The sequence below is a fragment of the Rhinoderma darwinii genome, chromosome 11, assembly GCF_050947455.1.
Source record: "Rhinoderma darwinii isolate aRhiDar2 chromosome 11, aRhiDar2.hap1, whole genome shotgun sequence".
NCBI classification, from domain to species: Eukaryota; Metazoa; Chordata; class Amphibia; order Anura; family Rhinodermatidae; genus Rhinoderma; species Rhinoderma darwinii.
In genome coordinates, this window is record NC_134697.1 from 55,015,216 (window position 1) to 55,041,684 (window position 26,469).

Below are 26,469 nucleotides of genomic sequence, written 5' to 3' on the forward strand. Positions count from 1 at the left end.
TTTTTATATTTATACCAGCGATGGAGCCAATTTTTGCCTTCTCCTTCTAATCCATGCCGTGTGCTGACACAAGGACCCGAGCGCTACAAGCAGTACAAGTCTGCGTCAAGGTAAGCTGGAGGATTCCTCCTATTTTTCTTTCATCTTTTATGTGCATTTGTTATGACTTTTTTTTTCAAAAAATATTCTGGATACAACATCCTGATCTTGAGACAAGGTACGGATATAGAAATTTGAGGACGCGTTACTCGACTGACGTGAACAATCATGGGCCCATGAATGTATGATTGATACAGGTAGGGTACAGATAATCGTAACTATGCTATATTATATGTAGTATTTTCATATTCGTAAAATGTTCGGCGTTCTTAGTCTGTAGCCATCTCCAAAAGAACATATACGACATGGCTAAAAGCAGCCCCTATATCTGCTATGTGGACTGTGGAGAGGTGGGCACAAGCTTAAGACTGTCTACTCCCCTCCCCCTTTTCATCATGCCTGGTGGGAACAAGCAGGGTTCCCCATAGCCTGAGGCAACTAAGCAAAAGAGAGTAGGGTACCCTGTCCTACAAAGGAAAACGTAAAGCCTCTTATCCTTTGGTGGATAAAGGGGATAGTGGTATGAACCGTCACTAGAATGAAGCTCTCCATTTTGGATATGGAGTTTCTTTTTCTCTGAGGTTTTAGCTAAGGTGTCCTTAGAAACTAATGCAATCACTTCTGTTGTACTATATTAATATTTCATCATGTGTTTCATTAGTCTTGCCAAAATTTGTGGGATGCCATTCAAAGTTTTTTAAATTGCTACTCCATTTTCTCCTTCCAACAGATTAGAAAATTTAGTAAATGCTGAAAAAATGTAGATGGTAGTCTGTTAAGGAGAAACTGGCTAAATAGTGAAAGCTATGAGCAAATCTCAGAAAAACCAAACCAAACACTAAGAATTTGAAATATAGTCTTATATGTGAATGAGCCCCGATTGGTATTCGCAGAAACCACACGTTGCAATTGTTGCCGTTACCCTCACATTTTACTGTCTTGACCAATAACATGACGCATAAAACACAATGACGTGCTCCAGTGCATTTAATTAAATGTAAAGCAAGTTGTTGAGTCAGGTAATTCTTTCCGGCTCTCCTCCTCATTCTCTTATTGATTGCATGTAAGGCCGTGGTAGTAACCCTTTATACTCTGTGCTCTTGTGTCGCTGCACCATGGGAGGACGGCCTATTTCCTCTGTTTTTGCAGTCACATTATTCTCTCCTCTGTGCCCACCATGCTCCTTCCTCCAGATAAACTTTATACTGATTGATGGTGCGGCATATGTGGGACATCTATTTACTGTTATAAAAAAAAATATATATATATATAAAATAAATATACAAAGTGGTGGTAGTCATTCTTTAGTATTACAGATGCTTGTTCTTTTTTATCTTTATTTTTTTCCTAAACACATTAAAACTGTAATTTCATGTTCCATTTCAGCTTTGTGCCCATTTTGAGAGTATGTAAAGGTAAGTTCATACATAGTATTTCTAGTCAATCGCACCTTAAGGCTACATTCACACGAGCGTGTCCGATTTGTGTGCGCAAAAAGCGGAGCATATTTCCCGCATTTCATGTCCGTTGCGCGTGGCATCAGTGTGCGTTGCGCGTGGCATCAGTGTGCGTTGCGCGTGGCATCAGTGTGCGTTGCGCGTGGCATCCGTTTTTCACATTTGTGCAAGCACTTCCTCTTTTTTTTTTTATTTCTCTGCATTTCTTAGCAACTGATGCGTGATCAACGGACAACACACGGACGAGGAACACGCTCGTCTGAATGAGCCCTTAGAGGAGTTGTCCTTTTTTTTAAATAAAAAGGTCTCTTCCCCCCCCCCCCCCCCCCCCCCCATAAATGGGACTGATCTGCAGCATGAGAAACAGCCGATGGATACGAGTAGCACTGTTTTTTGGAGAAAAAATAAATAAATTCCCTAATCTCCTCATACTATGGTGTATATTCAATTACATTAAATGTTTTTAAAGGACTGGGATGAGCGTAAAGTGGTGTGGGATTTAACTTTTATTGGTTTTATTTAAAAATTTCATTATTTACGATGTAGTGTTTTCTAAAATAAGTCACTATCCTGAGTATAGGATTGGATTTCTTATTTCAGACCTTTGTTCCCATGTGTTTTGAGGTCCACTGAGTGAGTGATTTAAACATGGGGACAAAGAGGTCTGAAACGAGAAATCTAAAAGTATTCTCATGATAGTGGTTCACTATAATGACCTCTTTTATGCGCTCAAAAATTGGTCGCTAGTCTGCAGAACATCTTCCTTTGTGATGCAAATGCATGGGGACGAAAAATCATAGTAAAGCTCGTTCGTCCCCATACATTACTGAAAATTGCACTTTGTGAATGGAGCTAACGAGCGCCGATCGACGTCTTGTATCATTGATCGCCACTCGTTTTCACGGCCAGTATCGGGCCGTCTAAAGATTCTTTTCCATGATGGGAAAAACCCCCTTTAAATATAGCATTAAAGCTAGCGGCTACTCTAGTTATAAGTTCTTCTTGTCACATAAAAGCAGAAAAATAAGTATCCGTTTTATATGCAGAAACTGTGCATATATTTTACCTCCTAGATGTATATCCCATTCACAGTGTAATAGTTCATTTACCCTGGTAATTTAATATGTTCTAATATTCTGCAACATTAGGATTTTCTTGCATCATCTGCTTTGGTAGCAGCGACATTTCCTAGACATCTTCCGAGATTAACCCTTGGACAGGAGTACAGGATATATAAAAAAAAATCAGGACTGAGTTGAGTGCACATAAGAATTTAACATGTATAAACATGAAAGAACATCCAGGAACTAATGCAGAGGGCCAACATTTTAAGAAGACAAGATTTTTACGTCTTCCTATTCTCCTCCCCACACTGATATATTGATGTTAGTGGGCTGACGTGCTTTTATACATACTTTACATATACTGTAATAAATAATACATTTTAGGCTGTAAATAAACAGACAAGCTGACGGCACTGTAAATGTAAGACCCTTGTAAAACTTCAGTCCAGCTGTGGACAGTCACATTGTCCAAAGCTGCAGCTGTAAAGCCCGTCAAGAATCAAGGGAAAATATTATAAATAGCTTACCGTGTTAATAAAACGCTAAATTCCATGTAGCGTGTGCTGAACGCTTAACATATATTTTACCGGAGCACGTACATATATTCTCTGCCAAGATGGTTTTACACCAAAGCGTGTTGCTGCCATCTGTTGGGCTAAAAATATAACACAAATTATGTTAAAGAAACATGCTCCCCCCACCCCCCTCCGCCTGCCAGTTAATAGTTGTATGTTCATAAACAATCCTCTCTTCTTAAATTCACTTGTTTTTCATCTTTGGCTTCTCTATCAGAAATGTCCTTTTTCCATTGCTTAGTTAGTGCTGTAATTAGTTTTGTATGAATAAATGACAGGTTGTAGCAAGACGCCCGTCACAAGAAGAATCATCGTATAGGAAAAAGGATGCACAGTCCCCTCTATCAAGGTGATACCACATTACCCTGAAACTTCAGATAAAAGTTTAGTTTAATACTCAAAAATGTTATTTTGAAGTATAGAGTACGGGACCTATTCATTTCTTTCATGATGCTCTTACTTTTCAGGATGGCTCCTCGGAAAACAGTCCTAATAAGAGCTTAGTGGGCATCTCCCCTGCTTTGTGAGATCTTTCTTTACCACACCGAGGTAGGCCACTACTCCCTACCCTTTCACACCACTCTAAATTCCTCCCCACAACAAATTGTTTTACCGTTATTTAGTACAATAAATGGTGCCATTAAAAACTACAACAAAAAATAAGCCATAATAAAGCTATATTGACAGAAAAAGAAAAAAATATATTGCTTTTGGAAGGCGGGGAAGATGAGTGCAAGCGATACAAACCGCTTCACGGTACAGTTGTCCACCAGATTTCACTCTATTGACGTGCCTTGAGACCCCTTGTTTGTATCACACATTCAATAAAACATAAAAACAATTATTTCAATTTAGAGGTGCAAATTTTTAAACACAATGTTTTTGACTCAAAAGTTATGTCTTCTCTGTAGTCATCCACTCTTCCTCTTCTATCTGCCATGAAGAATTCTTCCAGCCATGACTTAATAGTGCTCCTGGAAACAATAGTGCTAAATCGATAGTGACCCAAACAGTAATAGTATCCTAAACAGTAATAGTGCCCACGCAGTAGAAGTAACCCCCTTTTTATGCCCCACACAGTAATAGTGCCCCCTTTTTTCCTCCACACAGTAATAGCGCCCCCTTTTATGCTCCACACCGTAGTAGTGCCCTCTTTTAGGCCCCACACAGTAATAGTGCCCTCTTTTAGGCCCTACACAGTAATAGTGCTCTTCTTAATGCCCACACAGTAATAGTGCCCCCTTTTATGCTCCACACAGTAATAGCGCCCCCTTTTATGCTCCACACAGTAATAGTGCCCTCTTTTAGGCCCCACACAGTAATAGTGCCCTCTTTTAGGCCCCACACAGTAATAGTGCTCTTCTTAATGCCCACACAGTAACCGTGCCCCCTTTGTGCCTCACACAGCAGTAATGCCCCCACAGAGTTAATGCCTCCTTTTGTGCTCCCCACAGTAATAGCCATGTAAATAAATAGAAAAACACCCAATAACCATGGGGTTCGCCTTTGCCCTATGGTTAAAGCGGTCCTGTAAAAAAAATAAAACTGCTAATTTCTGGCTGATGTGGTGCAATCTCCAATTACCTGATTGATATTTAACGAGTACATTTATTTGTATCATGGGAAATATTTTTGTGTGTGCCCTTTTTCTAAAGAGTTTCCTAACAGCAATAAATATCTCTCTCTCTCGCATTGGTGCCAAATTGCAGAGTATAGGGTCAGATATAAGCATGTTTTCACTTGGGACAGGGAGCTTAATCCTGAACGTATGTCTTCATAAACGCAAAGGAAACTGTTAATTCTGTTACCATAGCCCTGCAGCAAGAAGATGAGTATTTGCCACAGTTACATGCATGGCTCTCCTCTGGGTTGCCATACTCCAATTTCTGAAAATCTACCCCAAATAAATACTTTAAATCTTTGAATGCTCCAGAACTTTCCGGCGATAAAGCTTATGTCCTTCAACCACATGAGATGGATCAGTAGATTTATTATCTGGATCTTGGCTGCCTGCCCCCCACCAGTTTGGTATTATGTATGTACTAACTTAATTTATGTCTTGGCAAGATGTAGAATGGGGATACCGGCACACATCAAAATATTCTCCTTTTCAGATTATCAGTTTCAAAAACAAATGGAACCAGTGAGCAGGTTTTTATCTTGAAAAGTAATGGTCCCTAACGGAGCCGAGAATTAATCTTCAGACAAAAAACTGATTTATTTAGCAGGGGGAAAAGAGCTCTACAGAATAAAGGCTCGTGTTGTAATATAGATGCTGCGGAAAAAGCCAAATTATGGAGAAAGTCGAGATGCAGGATACATGAAGGTGAAAGAGTCGGACTGGACAGCGGATACCATGATATTTGTACTGTCTATTACATCTTTGTTTCAATGTTACTGCCTCTTGGCATACTGGGATATACAGATATTTTGATGAACTTGTTGAAGCGAACGTAACATTCTGATACATCATTTTATTTTCCTAAGTTTTCAGAACTTAATTAACTTGTATGGCTTTAGGTTCCATGCACTCGAGAAAGCTGCAACACAAGCCCTGCACGGCGGCACATGGAGTTACTGTGTTACGGAGCCACAGATCCTCCATGTGCCAATGTATTGTGCCTCGGTGAGCATTGCTTCTAGCCAGGAATATTTCTCTAATACACCAAGCATTGCAAAATACCAACTAGTAACGGGTGACGCAGAGATTAAATGCATTGGGTATAATGACAAAAGCTATGCACACATTGGGGAGGTTCTGATATGATTGGGGTTAGTTTGAGAGAAACTGAAGCTTTAAAGAAGTTCACTATCACAACAAGAGACAAGAACACAGCCATATAAACCAGGCCAATGCAAAAATACACACGCAACACACACGCAACACACACACAAAACATGCCACAGTGCTGCTATGGAGAGGACACAGCCTAGAGGAACTGTCAGATGCTGCCCAACCATAAAGACCAGAGGAAGAGTGCTCAGTGTTCATGCCCAATCATTTACTTGGGGAAAGCGGCACCATATGAAGGTTCCACACAGCAGGCACATGATGCCACTAGTTGGGCATTACTTTAGAGATTAACGGCACACTGTTTGAGAGAAGGGAAGACGCCTGTAATGAAGTTTTGATCTTTCATGAAATTCCCCTTGGACTGCAGTACAGATGGACTGGCAGCTTGAGGTTTATTTCATCAGACAGGTAGAAGACAGAGCTGAGAGCGACAATTATAATAGTGCAGCAGAGAGTTGTCTACCCTCACCAGGGAATATGAGGCTGCATGTGGTTACTGTTCATTATGGTGTGAAGAAGGCAAGAGAAAACTGCAATACTTTTATTTAATTATCATATGGGCAGTAAAACTGTTACAAGCATTAGGTTGATCTTGGTTAACCCCTGTGTTATGGGGGGTTTTGATGATCATTTTATTCCTATCAGTCCTGTAAAGCACCCTTGGGAGTCCAGTCTAGAGGGAAAACTTGCTTGGATGAGTTGAATGATCCTTACCAACTCCTCAAGATGTGGTGTAAATGCTACGCAGCAGAAGATGTTCCTGCATAAGCATTCAAGAGTCTGGGAAAGCTGGGTGACTACCTCTATGGGAGCTGCATTATTGGTTACATAGAACGGTTGAAAAAAAGACACATATCCATCAAGTTCAACCAAGGGACAGGAAAAGGGAAGTAAAAAATATTCTACACATAGGAGCTAATATTTTTTTGTTCAAGGAAATTATCTAAGCCTTTTGTAAAGCATCTACTGTCCCTGCTGTGACGGCTCCTGCGGTGACTATTCCACAGATTCACAGTTCTCACAGTAAAGAAGGCTTGTCGCCTCTGCAGGTTGAACCTTTTTTTCTCCAGACGGAGGGAGTGCCCCCTTGTTTTTGGAGGGGGTTTTACATGGAACAGGATTTCACCATATTTTTTGTATGTGCCATTCATATATTTATATAAATTAATCATGTCCCCCCTTAGTCGTCTTTTTTCAAGGCTAAATAGGTTTAGTTCTTTTAATCTTTCCTCATAACTTAGATTCTCCATGCCCCTTATTAGCTTCGTTGCAATTCTTTGTATTTTTTCCAACTCCAGGGCATTCTTTCTATGAACTGGAGCCCAGAACTGGACTGCATATTCTAGATGAGGCCTCACTAATGCTATGTAAAGTGGTAATATTACATCCCTGTCCCGCGAGTCCATGCCTCTTTTAATACACGACAATATCCTGCTGGCCTTTAGAAGCAGCTGATTGACACTGCATGCTGTTATTTCGTTTATGATCTACAAGAACACCCAGATCCTTCTCAACAAGTGACTCCCCTAGTGTAGCACCCCCTAGGACATATGATGCATGCAGGTTGTTCGTACCCAGGTGCATAACTTTACATTTTATCTACATTAAACCGTATTTGCCAAGTGGATGCCCAAACACTCGGTGCATCCAAATCTGCTTGCAATTCACGAACATCTTCCATAGACTGAACTATATTACATAGCTTGGTGTCATCTGCAAAAATAGAAATAGTGCTATTAATCCCATCTTCTATATCATTAATAAATAAGTTGAATAATAGTGGTCCCAGCACTGAACCCTGGGGTACACCACTTATAACCGGGGACCATTCATAGTAGGAATCATTTACCACAACTCTCTGGATACGGACCTTGAGCCAATTCTCAATCCAATTACAAACTATACTTTGTAAGCCTATAGTCTTTAATTTACCCATTAGATGTGTATGAGGGACAGTGTCAAATGCCTTTGCAAAGTCCAAAAACACTATATCCACAGGGGCCCCTCTGTCTAGGCTTCTGCTCACCTCTTCATAAAAACAAATCAGGTTGGTTTGACAACTTCTGTCCTTAGTAAAACCGTGCTGGCTGTCACTTGTAATACTATTTTTTGTCAATAATCCTGTATATAGTCCCTCAATAGCCCCTCAAACATTTTCCCCACGATGGATATTAAGCTTACTGGTCTATAATTACCCGGGGAAGACCTAGACCCCTTTTTGAAAATAGGCACCATATTTGCCCTGCACCAGTCCCTTGGCACTATACCAGTCACTAGAGAATCTCTAAATATTATGAAGAGGGGGACAGAAATAACTGAACTGAGCTCTTTAAGAACTCTAGAGTGTTTCCTGAAACAGATATAACTAGAAAGAGCTGAATAGAATTTGACAGAAGAGGTTAGCCCAGATGTAAACTAAACTGGAGGATCAATCGCCCTCTAATAATAAATTATGCTGGTTTAAATATTTTGTGAAAATCACTGTAAAGTTAACAAACCTAAAGGATAGTGTAATGTCCGTGGCCCGTCGCTGTCACTTACTCCCCGACGGCAGTAACCACAGACCCCCGTGTTCTGGCCGGCAACTCCCTCCCAGGAGGTGCCAGCGCTCCCAGGAGATGCCGGCTCTGCACTAACCTCTAAGGTGTGCGCACGTGTAATTAATCACAAAATCATCCCCAGATCACCCTGGACTATAAAAAGGGCTGTACCCTTTCACTCCTTGCCTGAGCGTTGTTGTGTATTCCCATGTTAGTCTTGCAAATGGTCCCTTAAGTTTCCTGTTCCCGTGCCCTGCTACCTGTATCCTGAATGCCGTTCCTGTGCCTGTTCTAGTGTTGGAGTCGTGTTGTGCCATCTGCCACGCCTGTGGTCATACACCATGTCTGGTGTCAACTGCCACGCTTGGTATCATCCGCCATGTTTGGCGTTATCTACCGTCCAGTTCCATTTGTGTCTAAGCCTCTGCTACTGTCTGGACTATTACAGGTACTCCTGTACTAGGGCTTTGCATAGACTGTGTATACTGTTGTTTGGCCAGCTGCTACTCCGCTACGGCGGTGCCGCCTAGTGGGTCCACATACTCACGGATCGTGACAGATATATATTTATTTTTTTTTATTTTATTTTAAATTTTAGTTTAGACATGGAAGCAGAAGAGGATATGGGAGCAAGAACGGACAGTCTCTTAATCGCTTTGCTGCTTCCATCTCATACTTTTTCTTCCAGAACACCCTTGCTCCTCTTGGGTGATTTCACCATCCCCATTAGTGAACCATTGTCCTCTTTTAGCTTTTCTCTCACATCTCCTCTCTAGGTGACCACTTACTTGATCTGATCTTTACCCATCTATGTTCTGTTCTGACTCAGTTTCCTTCTCTATACAGCATCTCATTATTTTGATATCCTGTAATCATTAGGTCCTTATCCAAAATCTGTCTGTAACATTCACAGAAGTCTTCATGCTATTGATGTAGAACATCGCCTGTTACTTTTGTTCTAACCTGGCCACAGTTCACTGTGACCACATGCTAAGAGGTACTCTTGATCATGTTGTTCCCCTACTCTCTGTACCTCAGAGATGCCTTTAAAGACCACCTTGGCACACAACCCAAACCCAAGACTGACAATCTCATTATGCTCGAAGTCTGAAGCTTCTCCCACATGCTGATGTCCTTCACTAATAAGTTATGCTGAGATTAGTGGCATACATTGAAGCGAGGGGGACACATTATAGTGCCGAGTTTTGACACCCAGGACAGATGGGCCCGGTTTTTGTTTCGCAGTAAACATCCTTTCCATGACCCTTGGGCCAATATCCAACCCTTTCTTTAACAAAATCTTTTTGATGTGATCGTATTTGTGAATGTCCATAATACGACTGTATGACGGGTGTTTTTGCATCTGTATTACTGATGGGCTGTCTTTTAGGGTGATCATCCAATGACCTAATACAGCCCCTTTTGAAAAACGTATGAAATACGGATGCAATACAGATCACATACGGACACATTCATTCTTGCTACCGAATAGCAAATTGGATAGTACAATCCAGGGCTAAGCCCCTTCTCTCCAAGGGCCCCGTAGCAGCCTCATGGTCTACCTTTATGGTACGTACGAGACCCTACAATATTGCCCTCATCCATGTAAAATAGGGCTACTCCATTTATCTCTTCTCTATACAACAAAACTATTTTGAAACGTTTTCTTCCTTCCTTGGTCCCAGAGTAAATCTGCCCTTTGATAAAAAACACCTTTTGACCCCAAAAAACAAATTGATATGTATGCAGACATTTTTGTATTTTACTATAGACATTAAACTAACATCTGGCTGCAGAGTTTTTGTGGGGGAAAAATGCACAGAAAAACACAGCTGAAAATTTATTTTGCAATACCACTGAAAACGCTGTGTGTGAACCCGGCCTTATGGTATGTTCACACGGCTTATTTTCAGGCTTATTTTGGAGGGTAAAAGCCTGGTTTTGCACTCCAAAATATACTTGAAATAAGCCTGCAAACAGTTTTCTATTGATTTCAATAGGAAATACACTGTTCTGTTCACGAGTCATATTTTTACGCTGCTGATTGACACTATGAAAAACACCTCAAAATAAGCTTCAAATTAACCACTTAACGACATGCAACATACAGTTATGCCCAGAGATGGGACTTAATTTTGCTGTTAGTGTATAACTGACAACTCTAATACACTGCACTATGTAGGTAGTGCAGCGTATTAGAATAGAAATCAGGGCGTTATGCCTTCAAGTCCCCTAGAGGGACAAAAGAAAAAGTTAATAAAAATGTATAAAAATAAAATTTCAAGTTAAAAAAAATAAGACTTATTATAGGAAAAAGATGAAAACATTTAAAAAAATTACACATATTTGGTATCACCACGTCCATAATGACCTGAACTATAAAACTATAACGTTATTTTTCCCGCACAGTGAATAATAAAAAAACAATGCGAGAGTCGCTATTTCTTGGTCACCACCCCTCTCAAAACATAGACTAAAAAGTGATCAAAAAGTCACAAGTACCCCAAAAATAGTACCAACAAAAACGACAACCTGTCCTGCAAAAACCAAGCCCTGGCTCTCATATGACACAAATAATAAATGATTTTAAAAATTAAATCTATTTTATTGTGCAAACGCTGTAGAACATAAATAAAACTATACATATGGTATCGCTGTAATACTATCGACCCGCAGAATAAAGTAAATATTTTATACTGCACGGTGAACACGGTAAAAAATATAAAAAAACAATGTCAGAATGATGGTTTTTCGTTGTCTTGCTTGCCAAAAAAGTAATAAGTGATCAAAAATGGTACCAATGAAAACTACAGATTGGCCCACAAAAAATAAGCCCTCACACAGCTCCATTGGCGAAAGAATAAAAAAGTTCTGCCTCTCAGAATATGGCGACACAAAACTTGCAGAATGTTCCATAAGCGGATAAGATCGAGCACCATTTATCAGTGCGACACCGGCCACATATCTATGAATTATTTATTTACCCCATTATTACACCCGCTTATTATGCCCTGATTTGTACTGCCCAGTTTACATATGCCCCCACATTATAAACTGAGTTACCAGCAAAACTCCAAACAGAACAACAACCAAGCAAAATCTGCGCTCCAAAAGCCAAATAGTGCTCCCTCCCTTCGGAACCCTGCAGTGTGACCAAACAGCAGTTTAGTTCCACATATATGACATTCCCATACCCGGGGGAACCCGCTTAACATTTTATGAGGTTTTTTTCTTCAGTGGCACAAACTGGGCATAACATATTAAAATATTGTGCCATTTGGATAATCGCAGCTAGCAGAGAATACAGCAAACTCAAAGTCCGCTGTATTAGGCCTTATTCACACGAATGTTGATTACGTCCGTGTGACGGCCATTAAAACGACTGTCAAACGGACCTATCTAATTCAATGGGGCCGTTCACACGGCTGTTTCAACAGACCGTGTGAAGGTTCCATTAAAATCTAGAACATGTCCTAATTTTTTTGCGCTTCACGCATCCCTCCATAGACTCTAGTCTATGGGGGATGCATGATAACGCAACCAGCAGGGGTGCAGCACAGATGCACCTTGGACGTCCGAGGTTTCATGTGCTCGTGTGAATCTAGCCTTAAAGAGGCTCTGTCACCAGATTATAAGGGCCTCATCTCCTATATAATGTGATCAGCGCTGTAATGTAGATAACCGTGGTTTTTATTTTGAAAAACTCATTTTTTAGCAAGTTATGAAAAATTTTAGATTTAAGCTAATTAGTTTCTTAATAGACAACTGGGCGTTGTAAAGAGTGACCAATCCGCGTCATACACTTCTCTCCATTAATTTTTAGCTGTAATCGCAGCACAGTGTGATCTCGCGAGATCACGCAGTGCTGTCATATACTCCCATATTAACTGTAATGTAGATAACAGTGGTTTTTATTTTTAAAAACGATCATTTTTGAGCAAGTTATGAGCAATTTTAGATTTATGCTAATTCGTTTCTTAATAGACAACTGGGCGTTTTTTTCCTTTTTACCAACTGGGCGTTGTAAAGAGTGACCAATCAGCGTCATACACTTCTCTCCATTCATTTTTAGCTGTACTCGCAGCACAGCGTGATCTCGCAAGATCATGCTGTGATGTCACGTACACACACTTTACCGAAGTGTCTTGAGAGGGAATAGACATCGCGAGAGCACGCTGTGCTGTGATTAAGTCCCACAGAAACTTTACCGAAGTGTCTTGAGAGTGAATAGACATCGCCTCCAGCCAGGATGCAATGTCTATTCACACTCCCGACACTTTGGTAAAGTTTCTGTGGGACTTAATCACAGCACAGCGTGCTCTCGCGATGTCTATTCCCTCTCAAGACACTTCGGTAAAGTGTGTGTACGTGACATCACAGCATGATCTTGCGAGATCACGCTGTGCTGCGAGTACAGCTAAAAATGAATGGAGAGAAGTGTATGACGCTGATTGGTCACTCTTTACAACGCCCAGTTGGTAAAAAGGAAAAAAACGCCCAGTTGTCTATTAAGAAACGAATTAGCATAAATCTAAAATTGCTCATAACTTGCTCAAAAATGATCGTTTTTAAAAATAAAACCCACTGTTATCTACATTACAGCGCCGATCAGATTATGTAGGAGATGGGGCACATATATTCTGGTGACAGAGCCTCTTTAAGTTGGGGAGCGCTCCTTCCACCTCTTCCCGCCCCTATAAGCTGTGATTGATGGCTACTATGTATACAGTCCGATACACAGCAGCCCGTCTGTCACTAGTAAGGGAGAGGCAAGTGGAGTGTTCCCTTCATGAATAACTAGGAGTCTGCTGTATTCTTTGCTATCTGCCATTAGCCTAACGGCGCATTATTTTTGGGGGCATTTGGGCTAATAGTGCAGTTACCTGACTCCATACTATGCTTAGTATGATAGATCCACTTTAAAATCAGAACTTTAATAAAGAAACTCTGCTGGGATTTTAGGGAATAAATTCATTGTCAGTCCGCAAAAATAAAGAAACTTTGTTTAGGGAGGTGGTGACTGCTGCAGTTTTGTGTGTCTGGTGCACTACCCCTAAAAATATCTACAGCACCATTATCAGTGAATTTTCCCACTAACATTTTGCTGTGTTTGTGAAAACTTGTATGGCCTCATGCACACGGCCCGCGATTGCGAGCACAGCCCTGGACCGCATTTTAGGCCGTGCTCCCATACAAAGTATGAGAGCACTGACCTCTAGTGGGAAAAAATGAGAATGCATAAAAGAACTACAGTAAAACCTATTTGAGATGACCACACACAAGTGCATTAAAAATGGTCTTCTAGACGGGTGGTCATCTCAAGGAAGATGCATGGTATATATGACAGTATGCATGGCATATTCTGGAAATCTGGTCTAGATAAAGGGGTGGTCTATTGGTGAGGTTCCAGAGTGTACATACGTGTACAAATTTTAGCCATTTGAGGAAAAATGCTGCAAAGTAAGAATGCTTTCAAAATTACAAGTGTAAATAGTTAATACAACAGAATTGTTTAGAGTTAATACAAAGTGAACAGAAAAGAAATCTAAATCAAATCAATATTTGGTAAGACCACCCTTTGCCTTCAAAACAGCATCAATTCTTCTAGGCACACTTGCATAAAGTAATGGATTTTGTAGTATTATAGTCCGGTGTATGATAAACCAATTATACCAAACAGGTGATAATGATCATTATTTTGGTAAAGGTGTGGCAACGTACTTCCGCACGATCTCTCACTGGGTGGGGTAGTGTAATGCTTTTTTTGTAGACTGGCGTTCCCTATATCTCAGGCTGGTGGTGCAAGGACAATTTGGGATTTCTTCAGTATAAGCAAAAAGAGCCTGCGCCATTGTGTAATAGGTTGTAAAGGTGCAGCATAGATATAAGTAATGCTGTACGCACATGAGGTGACCTGGGATCGTCCTCACCGTCTGTGCTCTGTAAATAGTCCTCCCTTTCCTCCGGTAGTCCTGTTGTATCACAAGTCGTGCTGGTGGAGTGATCGTATAGATTAGTCGGGCTTTGTATGTCCATGAAAAAGTTACAGACCTGGTCTCAGTGTTGGGTCAAAAAGTTACTTTTTACTTTAAATTGGCAGGAACATTATAAATAGATTTAGTCAAAAGACTGGTAAAATAAATAAATAAAACAATAAGTGGAACCAGGAGCTCAAGATTTCGCAGGTGATCCCTGCTTCATCACTCTTGGTTTTATTTCTTTTACGGACATCTCCGGCAGCAACGTATTCTGTTAACGAACAAACGGATCTGGCATGTTGGAATTAAACCGTACCCCCCCCCCCCCCCCATCTGCTGTCAGGGGAGAGTCTGGATACCGCCATACACATCAATCATTCGGCCAGTACCGAGGTAGGTGGGTTCGGCCAACCTACATCTAATGTGCGTGGCCAGCTTAAGATTTGTCTAGGCCTTTAAGGTCAGGGTCCCACATACCGTTTTGATGCAGTTTTTGGCTCTGTTTTTTGCATTTACATACTTTTGCTTTCTGTGGCATTTTTGCGCATTGGTTTTTGGTTGTTTTAAAACGCTGCAGCTAAATGTTACTTTAAGGTCTGTAGTAAAATATATAATTTTTTCAATATGATTCTCTACGGTTGTATTTACACGATGCGGTTTTGCTGCGGATTTTGCCACAGATTTTTTCCCCCACGCCCAAAAACCACACCGCAAAAATGCATGTGTTTTTACCACGATTTACAGTGGTTTTCCAGTTAGCACAGAAACCACACCAAATCGCAGTAAAAGCGCAAGTGGTTTTCGGCCGTGCGGCAAAAAACAAGGCAAAACCGCACTGCATAAATACACCCAGTCTCTTTGGATAACATTAAGTCTCATGTGACTGCTACCAATGGCGGATCATCATTAGGGCGTTAGTGACCGCCCATTAGTGTTTTTACTGCGGCCACTAACAGTCTTTATTCCGATGCCATAGCCTTTTTACGGCGCTGCATCAGAATAAATAAATAGAGCAGGGAGCGGTTAAATCTAGCTGGGAGCAGTCCTGCTCGAACGGGCAAGATCGAAATAAATATTGATCTTGCCCGTTTAACTCTGATGCAGCGCTCAATAGCGAGCTCCGCATCTGAGTGGCTTTGGAGGGAGGGAGCTCTTTCTCTCACCCCACCGGCACCTTGCGATAAGATCGCAGGGTGCTGTGGTCTTCTATGGCAGCCGGGGGCCTAATAATAGCCCCCAGGTCTGCCTCTAGTTAATGCCTGCCTTTCATGGCCTAGCAGATGCCTGTCTGTTTTACACGAACAGGCAAGTAATACACTGCAATACAGAAGTATTGTAGTGTATTATAAAAGCGATCGGATGATCGCGCAGCAGTAAAGTCTCCTAGTGGGACTAGTAAAAAAAAAAAAAGTTTCATAAAGTTTATAATACATAAATAAAAATCCAAAGTGAAAAACCCACTTTTTTCCCTTACAAAATGCTTTATTATTAAAAAACAAAAGTTACACATAATTGGTATCGCTGCATCCGTAACGACCCCAACTATAAAGTTATTACATTACTTAACCTGCTCGGCGAACGTTGTAAAAAAATCTAATCAAAAACAATGCAAGAATTGCTGTTTTCTGTGAATCCTGGCTTAAAAAAAAAATAAGTGATCAAAAAGTCGCATGTACTCCAATATGGTACCAATAAAACTACAAGTCGTCCCGCAAAAACAAAAGCCCTCACACAGCTGCATCGGCAGAAAAACAAAAAGTTATGGCTCTTCAAATATAGAGACATAAAACCAAATAATTTGGAAAAAAAAAAGGTTTTTACTGTGTAAAAGTAGTAAAACTTACAAAATCTATATAAATTTGGTATCGTTGCAGTCGCAACAACCCGCTGAATAAAGTTATTGTGTTATTTATACCACACGGTAAATGGCGTAAATTTAGGACGCAAAAAAAAGAAAATTGTGTTTTTTCTATCCCCCCCCAAAAAAAAGTTCATAAAAGTTAATCAATAAATTATATGTACCCCAAAATGGTGCTATTAAAAAATCCAACTTGTCCCGCAAAAAAAAAGACCTTATACAGCTTTGGCGATGCAAAAATAAAAACGTTATAGCTCTTTGAATGCGATAAACGTAAATAATACCTTGGTCATTAAGGCATAAAATAGGCTGGTCACTAAAGGGTTAAGGGGTCTGTATTTAGGGGGTCTGTATTGTATTAAGGGGTCTAGGTTCTTAGGGATTTGATCTGGGGGTCTGTATTTAGGAGGTTTGGTCTGGGGTCTGTTATAGTTTAAGGCCTAATTCACACGAACGTGTCCGTTTTGCGCGCGCAAAAAAAATCGCAGCGTTTTGTGCGCGTTGCAGTTCCGCGTGTCACAGATGTTTGCCATCCTTATGTCAAGTGGTTTTGACGTATGCAAAATGAAATGGAGGTGGTTTTCTTTTTCTCAATTTTTTTAGTAACTGTTGCGCGAATCACGCACACAGCACACGGATGTGCGTCCGTGATTTTCACGCACCCAAAAATGCCCAAGTATATGACATGCAGTGAGTTTCACACGCTGCGTGAAAAACACCGACTGTCTGGCCCGATTGACTTAGGTCTGTGCGACATGCGTGATTTTCACGCGCGTATAACGGACGTGAAATACCCTCGTGTAAATAAGGCCTTAGGGGTCTGTATTAGATTAAGAGGTCTGGGTTCTGTATTTAGGGGGTTTGGTCTGGGGTCTGTATTAGGGGTCCGTATTTAGGTGGTCTGGGGTCTGTATTTAGGGGGTCTGGGGTCTGTATTAGGGGTCTTTATAAAGGGGTCTGTATTAGTTTAGGGGGTCTGGTCTGGGGTCTGTATTAGTTTAGGGAGTCAAGTCTGGGGTCTGTATTTAGGGTGATTGTTCTGGGGTCTGCATTTAGGGTGCTTGTTCTGGGGTCTGTATTTGTTTAGGTGGGGTCTGGTCTGGGGACCTCAATAGTTTAGAAGGTCTGGGGTCTGTATGTATTCTAATTTATTAGTCTGCGTAAAAGGGTTTGTCCAGGCAGATCGATAGGTCATCAGTATGAAAAACCAGTCTATGCCCATACAACCTCTTTAGGCCCCATGCGCATGACAGTATTTTTCATCCGTAATTACGGACAGTAATAACGGACCCATTCATTTCTATTGGCCACGGACACCTTTCAGTATTTTTACTGATGGGTGTCCGTGCTGAAAAAATGATAGAACCTGTCCTATTCTTGTCAGTGATTACGGCAAGGACTCTCCCATTGAAGTCTATGGGAGCTTCCGTAAATACGGACGGCTACGGATGTGCATCCGTATAGTGTCCTTATTTACAGAAGCGTTGCTATGCAACATGCTGATAACATCATTTGCATTCTCCCTCCTTTTTTTACGGATGGAATACAGATGCAATACGGACTGTATTTACAGACACCCTTCCATAAATACGGATGCCTACGGATCCTTATTTATGGGCAGTATTTCGGGATAGATGAAAATACGGTCGTGTGCATGGGGCCTTAATGTATGGTCCTGGGCCTTGGAGTCTGAATTTTTGTGTTTCTATAGAGCCTGGAAATGGCTGCAGAAGCCAGGAGCAAAGATGTTTCATCAGGAGACGTTGCCATACCGGTCGGGGTCAAATGGAGAAGAAAAGAGAGCGACTCCCATCAGAGAAGATGTCACTCGTGAGTCACTGGATCTATAGAGGATCTGTCACCTCTCCAGACATGTCTGTTGTAGGAAATCCTTGTATTCCACATAAAGTCTTTGTGTACCCAGGACTAATAGACAAATGCGTGTTACCATTCCCATTGTCAAGAGGATGTGTCCCTGCACAGTGTGATACAGTCAGCGATGGTTGGAGACGGTCAGTATATAGGGACACAGCGCTTTGACAAGAGGAATCGTAACACCCAGTTGTCAATGCTCGCACAGAAATGTAGTGATCACTATAGACGCGCGGTGGGGGTCTCAGTGCTCGCGCCCCCACCAATCCAAACTTCTGACGTCACTATGACATGTCAGAGGTTTGTCTAACATTTAGCTACACTTTATTTAGAGTGTATAAGTGCAGAAAAAAAAAAAAAAGAAAACCAGATAAATAACGTCTTATCATACGGCAGTAGTACTCTCACATGACATTGTAATCATAGAACTAACTTTAAAATTAAAACTGGTAATAGAATTAAGTAAACACTAAATAAGACCTCCCTCTCACCCCAGATTTACCAGGGTACTACACAGACACTTCCCACCACTGTGTAATAACGGATTGATTCCAAACGTCATATCCCATCTGTATAGACAGGCTTTAGCATAACCCCTGCCCTTTTTCAGTCCGGATCGCAAGTCCGTCCTGTCAAAAGTGGGACTGTTGGAAAGTATAGAAATGGTAAATAATTTCTCCTAATATTTTTGAGGAACATTTTGAATGATTACATGTATTGTTTATTTTTTGTTTTTTTCCAGTTTGAGGGGTGTGAATAATTCTGGAATTGACTGTATATACACTATATAGCCATATGTGGGCACCTCCTCTAATTATGGATTTCAGATGTTTAAGCCGCACCCATTGCAAACTGGTGCATACAATCAAGCACACAGCCATGTAGATCAATCCCCATCATCTGTCAGTGCTATTCTTGTGAAGTGGAAGCGCCTAGAAGGAACAGTAGCTCAGCCACAATCTGGCAGACTGTGCAAATTCACAGCACAGTGCACTGTACTCAAAATCGACTATCCTCCGTTGCATCACTCAGTAGAGTTCCAAAACGCCTGTAGAAGTGACATTAGCACAAGAACTGTGGGCCGGGAGCCTCTTGAAATGGATTTCTATGGTCGAGCAGCTGCACACAAGCCCAAGATCACCATGCACAATGCCAAGCGTCTGATGGGGTGGTCTAAAGCACGCCGCTACTAGCATCTGCAAGAGTGTAGGGTTCAGTTCACACGTTGCATAAATACTGTCGATTTTCTGCAACGGAATTTGTTTTGGAAAACCTGCAGTATAATACGGTATTAGCAGAGTGGATAAGATTTGAACAAATTTCATCCACACGCTGCATAAACACGGAGTGGAGAAAACGCTCAGAAATTGACCCGCAGCATATCAATTGTATTTGCGTAAACGCTGCTCACTTCTTGTGGGTTTTACCCATTTAATTCAAAGGGGAGGTAAAACCAGCAACAAATAGCATATGGTGTGTTTTTTTTGCAGCAGAATGAAGTAATTCCCCCGCAAAAAAACACAACTCTGCAAAAATACAAATCTTATACTTACCCAGAGGTCTGTGTTTCGTCCTCCAGGCCGGCCCCCTAGGATGTTTCATCCCGTGTGACCGCCGCTACAGCTAATCACAGCGGCGCTCCTGGGATGAGACGTCATCCCAGGAGGCCGGCCTGCTCGCTTAATGCTGCAGAGGACATACCAGGTACAAAACTCCACCACGGTTTGGTGCGGTTTTTCACACTGAATTCCCTGCGGCGCACAGGGCGGATACGCTGCGTGCTTTTATGCAGTGTATCCGCCCTGTGTGAACGCCGCTTAAATGTGTTCTCTGGAGTGATGAGCCATGTTTAACTATCTGGCAGTCTGATAGACGAATCTGGATTTGATAAATGGATGTCAGCCAGACGAATGCGAACTATCAGAATACATGATGCCTATTGTAAAATTTGGAGGAGGAGAGATAATCACTTGTGGCCCATTATTTCCAGGGAAGGGAAATGTAAAATGCTATGGACACCTTTTGGGTTTTGTTTTTTTTTACAAAAAGCATTTATTGTCCTAAAGACACAGTTGACACCGGGACATACCAGTGCCCGCCTGGGACAGCGGGACAACGCCCGTGATGGTTGGGAGGTATGTTAACACCCATGGTTTTGAAAAATGGATGTCCAACAAGCTCATATATGTGTGATTGGCAGGTGTCCACATACTTTTGATTATATAGTGTATATGTAACTTTCCATGGACTACAAGCAGAGCAGGCCTTCGCATCCTTGGCACAGTCTAGCACTTGGGCATGTTCGCAGCAGACTGTTGGTTACTACCTGGTGGTGGCAGAGAGCGGGGCGGGAGACTGAGTGTTTTTTTTTCCCCCCATTTATTCTTTAAAGAGGACCTGTCAGCTCTTCCGACACGTATGGTTTAGTAATTTCCTGTGCAACAATGCTGGGGTATCTTTTCTTACAACTCTGTGCTGTTCCATTCCTCTGCTATTCCTCCTGGAAATGTATGCACAAATCGGCAATGAGTTGTTTCCCTACACATTTGTTGCAGGTTTTCCCCAATCAGTGTGGACAGTATTAGACTGTATAGGGACACACAATATTGATGAGCATAATGGAAATGTCTAGTTGTCCATTTATTCATACATTTCCAGGAGGACTAATAGAGGAATGGAACAATGTAGAGTATTAAGAACAGATGCCTTAATATTGTTTTTTCATAAGGAATACAAGTATTTATTAAAACAAGCATTGCGGGAGAGCTTACAGAGCCTCCTAAATCAGGGCATTGCTCTGTGTTATGGGGAGCAGGTCGCAGTATTTGGAGGCAAGGATCACATAAGTGTGTAGTATCACTGCAAGCATTCTTTTCAAATTCTGTAATAATTAAACAAACAAAAAAAAGCCTATGTCCAAGGAAAATAATGAGAAAATGTTCAGGACTTGAAGATATTTTAGGACAGAGGACTGGATTTTCACAAATTGCCAAACTATAATCAAAATATCTCTGCAGCTATTGGCTGATCATCTGGGTAATGGGGCCAAGAGTGTTTGACGTCATCAACCAGCGCTAAACTCCTGATGACGCGCTTGAGGAGCGCCGCCCACTAGTTCCTATTAGCAGTGATTCCGCAATGGAATCAAACCGGGATGAGGCGGAGCGCTGTATTAGCATTGCAGTGGACGCCATCAAATTACATAAGAATGAAAAGGCTTTGCGGTTCCTGGAGAAGGCTCAGAGGTTATTTCCCACCGACCGAGCACGGGGTAAGGAGCGTTTTAAGGAAACCGGAGAATTGACGGGTGGGGGGAGAGAGCTGGTTCTGAAGCAGCTGTTGCGTCACATCGCCTGGCTGCGCATGCGCTTAAGACGTATGGTGCGCAAAGGTTTCTAGGAACTGTAGTTTCTTGGCGACTGGTTTTTCTTGTTTATGTTGGATATAAGAGTGATCTTCCGTTGCCGAACGTATTAGGGTGACTGCCGGGTGTCAGGCTATGTTGTACGTTGAGAAGGTTGTGTTTTATAATAGCTGAAGTCTTATAATCACGTCTTTGGCAGTCTGAATGACTACAGTGCAGAAACATGGCTGCTGACCGCTGCATTCTGGGAAGTATGGTTTCATTACCTGGTAATGCTAGGTAAATACATGTCGTTGTGCGTTTGTTCCGCTGTCTGCTCCCCGTGTGTTTCGTCTCTCTGTGGACGGGCGCTGTGGCAGTTTTACTTCCCTGTACCTCAGAAATAATGGTTGTGGCGTTGAATTTATAGTAACGAGCGGACTTCATCCCCCACAATCCCACACGGCTGGTGAACTGCTGAGTACAGTAAACCTAAAACAGCAGTAATATTGCCGGGCCTGTGTGTGTAGGACAGGCCGAGGCCGCACTCTGAGCCACCCATAGACACGCGTTATTTATGGCGTTTTACATCCGTCGTGTTGTTGACATTGTATAACGTAGACCCCTCAGTGTTCCAGTCTTCAGTGGCCCTCAGGAGCACGAAACGTACATCCCTCAGTTTACAAGACGAGCTGCTCCTACTCTCACAGGTGTGTGTACATTACTGTCATCATGGGGGATGCTTCTGTCTGTAAAACCATAGAAGAACACTACAGTCAGCTTTTCCACAAATGGCTGATAACAGGGAATACTAGGCTGATGTCACTCACTAAGACCTAACTTATAGCCTATAATTAAAACGAGATGCCCTCAGCAGTTACGTCACAGTCCTAGCAAATAACCAAGGACCATCACAGCGTTATTCTAGACCACCCGCTTGTGATTTGTATCCGGGGCCCTGTCAATGGGGTTTCTTGTCCTCTTATTAGTCATGAAGAGTGAGAAGTGTTTTCAATTAACCATTGGCTTTTTATGTTGTGATATTAATAGTCTGTATGTTTCAAAAACAATAAGTTCTGACCCATAGAAATTTGTTCCCTCAGTCTTAACATTGGGCATTTGTGTACAAAATTTTCTCAGCCAGAATTTGTCCCATTAGTAATGGTGTCCTATATAAGGACACAGTTTTTTAGGACCATGACGCTGTACAAATCTATACATGTTTATGTGATGTCATGAAAACATTGGACTCCTGCACCTGACGCAGGACACAAAAAAACCACGTGCCGGGGTGTAGGTCTGTTCTGCATTCATATGAACGTTTATAAAGATTTGAGCAGCCTCCTTGGTCCTGTTGAATGTGCCCTCTGATTGGTCCCCATCACGATGGTACCATGTGCAGCAATGGACATAAACTTTTTGCAATAATTGGAAAAAATGTTTCTGCCTGTTAAATGATTCCAAATGTTGCCCGTATCTGCAGTGTACTGATCATTACCCCGACGTGTCACATTGTCATGTACGTGCCCTCATTCAGGTTATACCAACCAAATTACAGGTATGGTTGGAACTGATCCGAAATAAAGGGAGGTGTCATCCAGTTTCCTTCATATACACAGGTTTATCAACTTACTGGATTGTTTGTCCATTGTTGACATCTAAGGGTACGTTCACACATGTTTTTTTCAGGTGTATTTCTGTACGTAATCGCCTTGAAATACGTCTGGAAAAACACTAGCAAAACGCCTACAAACAGTTTCCTATTGAATTGAATGAGGAATACGCTGTGCTGTTCACATGAGGTGTATTTTTACGCTGCTGAATGAAATTGACGTTGACTGACTGATTTTCAATTGGCCCTATGAAAAACGCCTCAAAAGAAGCTTCAAATGAAAAAAAAGCTTCCAGAGCTCCTTGTGACAGGAGCAGACGAGCGCTGAACAACGAGCTGTCTCATTGATCGGCGCTCGCTGCACCCGCTAAGCTCGGCAAGTGTAATAGGGCCTTTAAGAGAGAACTTCCTCTATTAAAAAAAAAAACCATGACTGATTACAGCCCAATCACCCCACCCCCAATATCAAAATGTGGGAAGACGGGTGCATTATATTTGTACGACTTGCAGCTGTGACTAACAAAGTCCTATAACTGCAGAAGTAGGACAGAAAGTGACTCCAATAATAAGTGTATTGATGTTTAAAAAACCATGTCTGCACAGAAAACTTCTACTGCGTTTGGATGACATTTGTTGACATCTCATCAACTCTGATGCTATTGTATTACGCAGCGGATTTTCGGTCCCCAGCTCCTGGACGTAAAGTTCGCAAAAATTCTGCTACGTGTGAACGTGGCCTTAAAGTCACTATTGCTCGGACCACCGTTTTGTGGTTTGTCCACAACTGGTTTCTTCATGGGACAAGGCCAGGAGAGGCTTGACGTAGTTGCATTGCATCATGGTCCAGAATTATTTGTTGCTCTATTCACGTCTGTGCTGTTTGCATCCATGTATAAATGCTGGTAACGATTTTTTTAGGCACGTTGGCTGCCTGGTACATGGGTTTGGTACACACCTGCCATGCACTGTGAGATCTCTCATTGACTTCTATGGGGAGGACAACCATTGTCCTCCTCTGTGCTGCTGGAACCAGAACTGGGTCATTACACAGAGATGTAAACATTTGCGATTCCTCCATAGACAGCCGGATTGTGAGATTGGACCGTTTATGCGTATTAGTCATGTGGGCTAGACATCACTATATCACCATAATCTATGGTCGGTGTTGGTCTTCCATGGCTTTCCATGTCCGCAACGATCCGCTCCCCCCACCAGACATCATTGTCACACTTCGTGCTCATCCTGCTCCCTATTTCCATATTCAACCATTGCATTGTTTACTTCTGTTTTGTGTGGAGGAATTGCTTGTTGTTACATCATGCTGCCATTGTGGTCCAAATTTACTATTGCTAATTTCAGTTTTTGTGTCAACATTGCGTTAATTATTCTGTAGACTGCTAATGAGAAAATACACATTGCAGGCAGTCCGCTCCGGCATTGTCTGCTATTTGGGTCCTCTTGTCTTTACGTTAGGGCACTTTTGTCTCCCTCTTTCTACTTTTGGATCTCTAAGTCCCTTTGCTGGCCATACATTAGTTTCAGGCATTTTTATAAATGGCTTGTCGTTCGTGATTAGTCTGTGAACGTTGTTGTTTTGGAGGACACCCCCATAAGTTAAAATGACAAATCGCCAATCAAGCTCTGCCTTGACCACAGTCTTGTGTTGGTTTCCATTGACCTAATGCAGATCTGTAGTTTGGCAGTAACAACTTTGTAAGTACTGCTCTTGACCGATGGAAAAAATTAGACCTGGCAGATCAACTTTTTCACAGATATCTGCCTTCGGTTGACATCTATCCCGCTCATTCACAAAAAAGGTCTAAATCTGCTTTTTCAGCTGTTAAATATCTCTAGTGAATGGCTTAAAGCTGACCATACACATTAGATGAAAGTCCTCCGAACCTTCGAATTTGGGCAGGACCGGCCAACTTTTGTTTTTGGGGGTGTCTCGATTTTCCACAAAAAGTGGTGTGTTTTTTTTTTTTTTAGCCAAAGCTAAACGTGGATCCAAAAGAAAGAAAAGGAAGGTAGAAAGAAAAGACTGATGCAACTCCTTTCTTTTGTGTTCACCCCTGTATTTGGCTAAAAAAAAAACGGAGCCAAAAACTGTGTTAACTCCTTAACGACCGCCCACCGTCTTTTGACGGCAGGCGGTGCATGTGTTTAGTCTACAGCGACGTCTTTTGGCGTGGCTGTAGATCAGGCTAATGAGTGCTCCTGTGAGTGCTCATCCTCTAAGCAGGAGCAGTAACTTACATCTCCCGATCTTAGAGCAGCCTGCTAAATACAGCTGGGGTCGAAAAGCATTCCAACCCCAGTCATTGGAAACTCGGTGATGTGATCAAAGAGCAGGGAATCCGTCTGCAGTCAGCCCTGGGGACCTAGAAAAGACCCCAGGGCTGTCTGTTCAGTAAGCCTGCTGTTAGGGTACACTACGTGCTGCCCTAACAGCAGCCTGTGTCATAGTGACACAATATAATGTATTCGCATACAGGAGTATGCTAATACATTGTAAGTATAAAATAAAGTGGTAAGTAAAATTATCCCTTAATGATTTTTTTAAAAAAAAGGTAAAAAATATGTCCCCAAAAAAGTGTCGTTATATTAAAATCTGTTTTATTGCCCCTACATTACATAAAAACAAAAACACTACGCATATTCGGTATCTACACGACTGTAATAAACCTGAAGAACTTATTTAACACGTTATTTTGTGTGAAACGTGAACAAGATAAAAAATAAAAACTATGCTGAGAATCGCTTTTTCCTATATTCTCGCCGTAAAAATATATTTTTTTCTAGCCCCCCCCAAACTGTGAAAAAAAATATACTATTTCTCCCACGTAAAACAAGGCCTCATACAGCCAGGTCAATGAAAAAATAAAGTTATTTCTGCTGAAATGCAGAGAGGCCCAGGTGGCCATAAAAACCAACGGCACCCCGCTATTGCTATGTTCTTCCAGTTAGTGGGAGCATCAGGGCAGACTGACTGTACATTGAGACGTTTATCAGATTAGTGCCTTAAAGAGGCTCTGTCACCACATTATAAAATCCCGATCTCCTATTTAATGTGATCGGCGCTGCAATGTAGATAACACTAAAGTTTTTTTGTTTTTTTTTTAAAAACGATTATTTTTGCCCAAGTTATGAGCAATTTTTTAGATTTATGCAAATGAGCTTTTCAATAAACAACTGGGCGTGTTTACTCGTTTTACCAACTGGGCGTCGTGAATAGAAGTGTATGACGCTGACCAATCAGCGTCATACACTTCTCATC

The 26,469-nt window shown here is 41.7% G+C and overlaps 1 protein-coding gene and 1 long non-coding RNA gene across 3 annotated transcripts in view; one reads left to right on the forward strand and one right to left on the reverse strand.

The window, feature by feature from the left end:
* Positions 1-960: 960 nt before the first annotated feature.
* LOC142663171 (uncharacterized) lies at positions 961-22,157 on the reverse strand. Its single transcript, XR_012851054.1, has 3 exons — positions 21,868-22,157; positions 3,148-3,275; positions 961-1,341 (listed from the first exon to the last, which is right to left on the reverse strand). It is a non-coding gene; the product is annotated as an uncharacterized LOC142663171 (long non-coding RNA).
* The window catches only part of DNAJB12 (DnaJ heat shock protein family (Hsp40) member B12), a 61,804-nt gene continuing 56,661 nt past the window's right edge, over positions 21,327-26,469 (forward strand). Inside the window, exon 1 of one of the 2 annotated variants that reach the window (XM_075841553.1) lies at positions 21,327-21,508. In XM_075841553.1, coding sequence (XP_075697668.1) covers positions 21,376-21,508 — 133 coding nt within the window. In that variant the 5' untranslated portion in view covers positions 21,327-21,375. Of the gene's footprint in view, positions 21,509-21,908; positions 22,291-26,469 lie in introns of those variants that run through there. The other variant, XM_075841551.1, reaches the window with a different exon arrangement.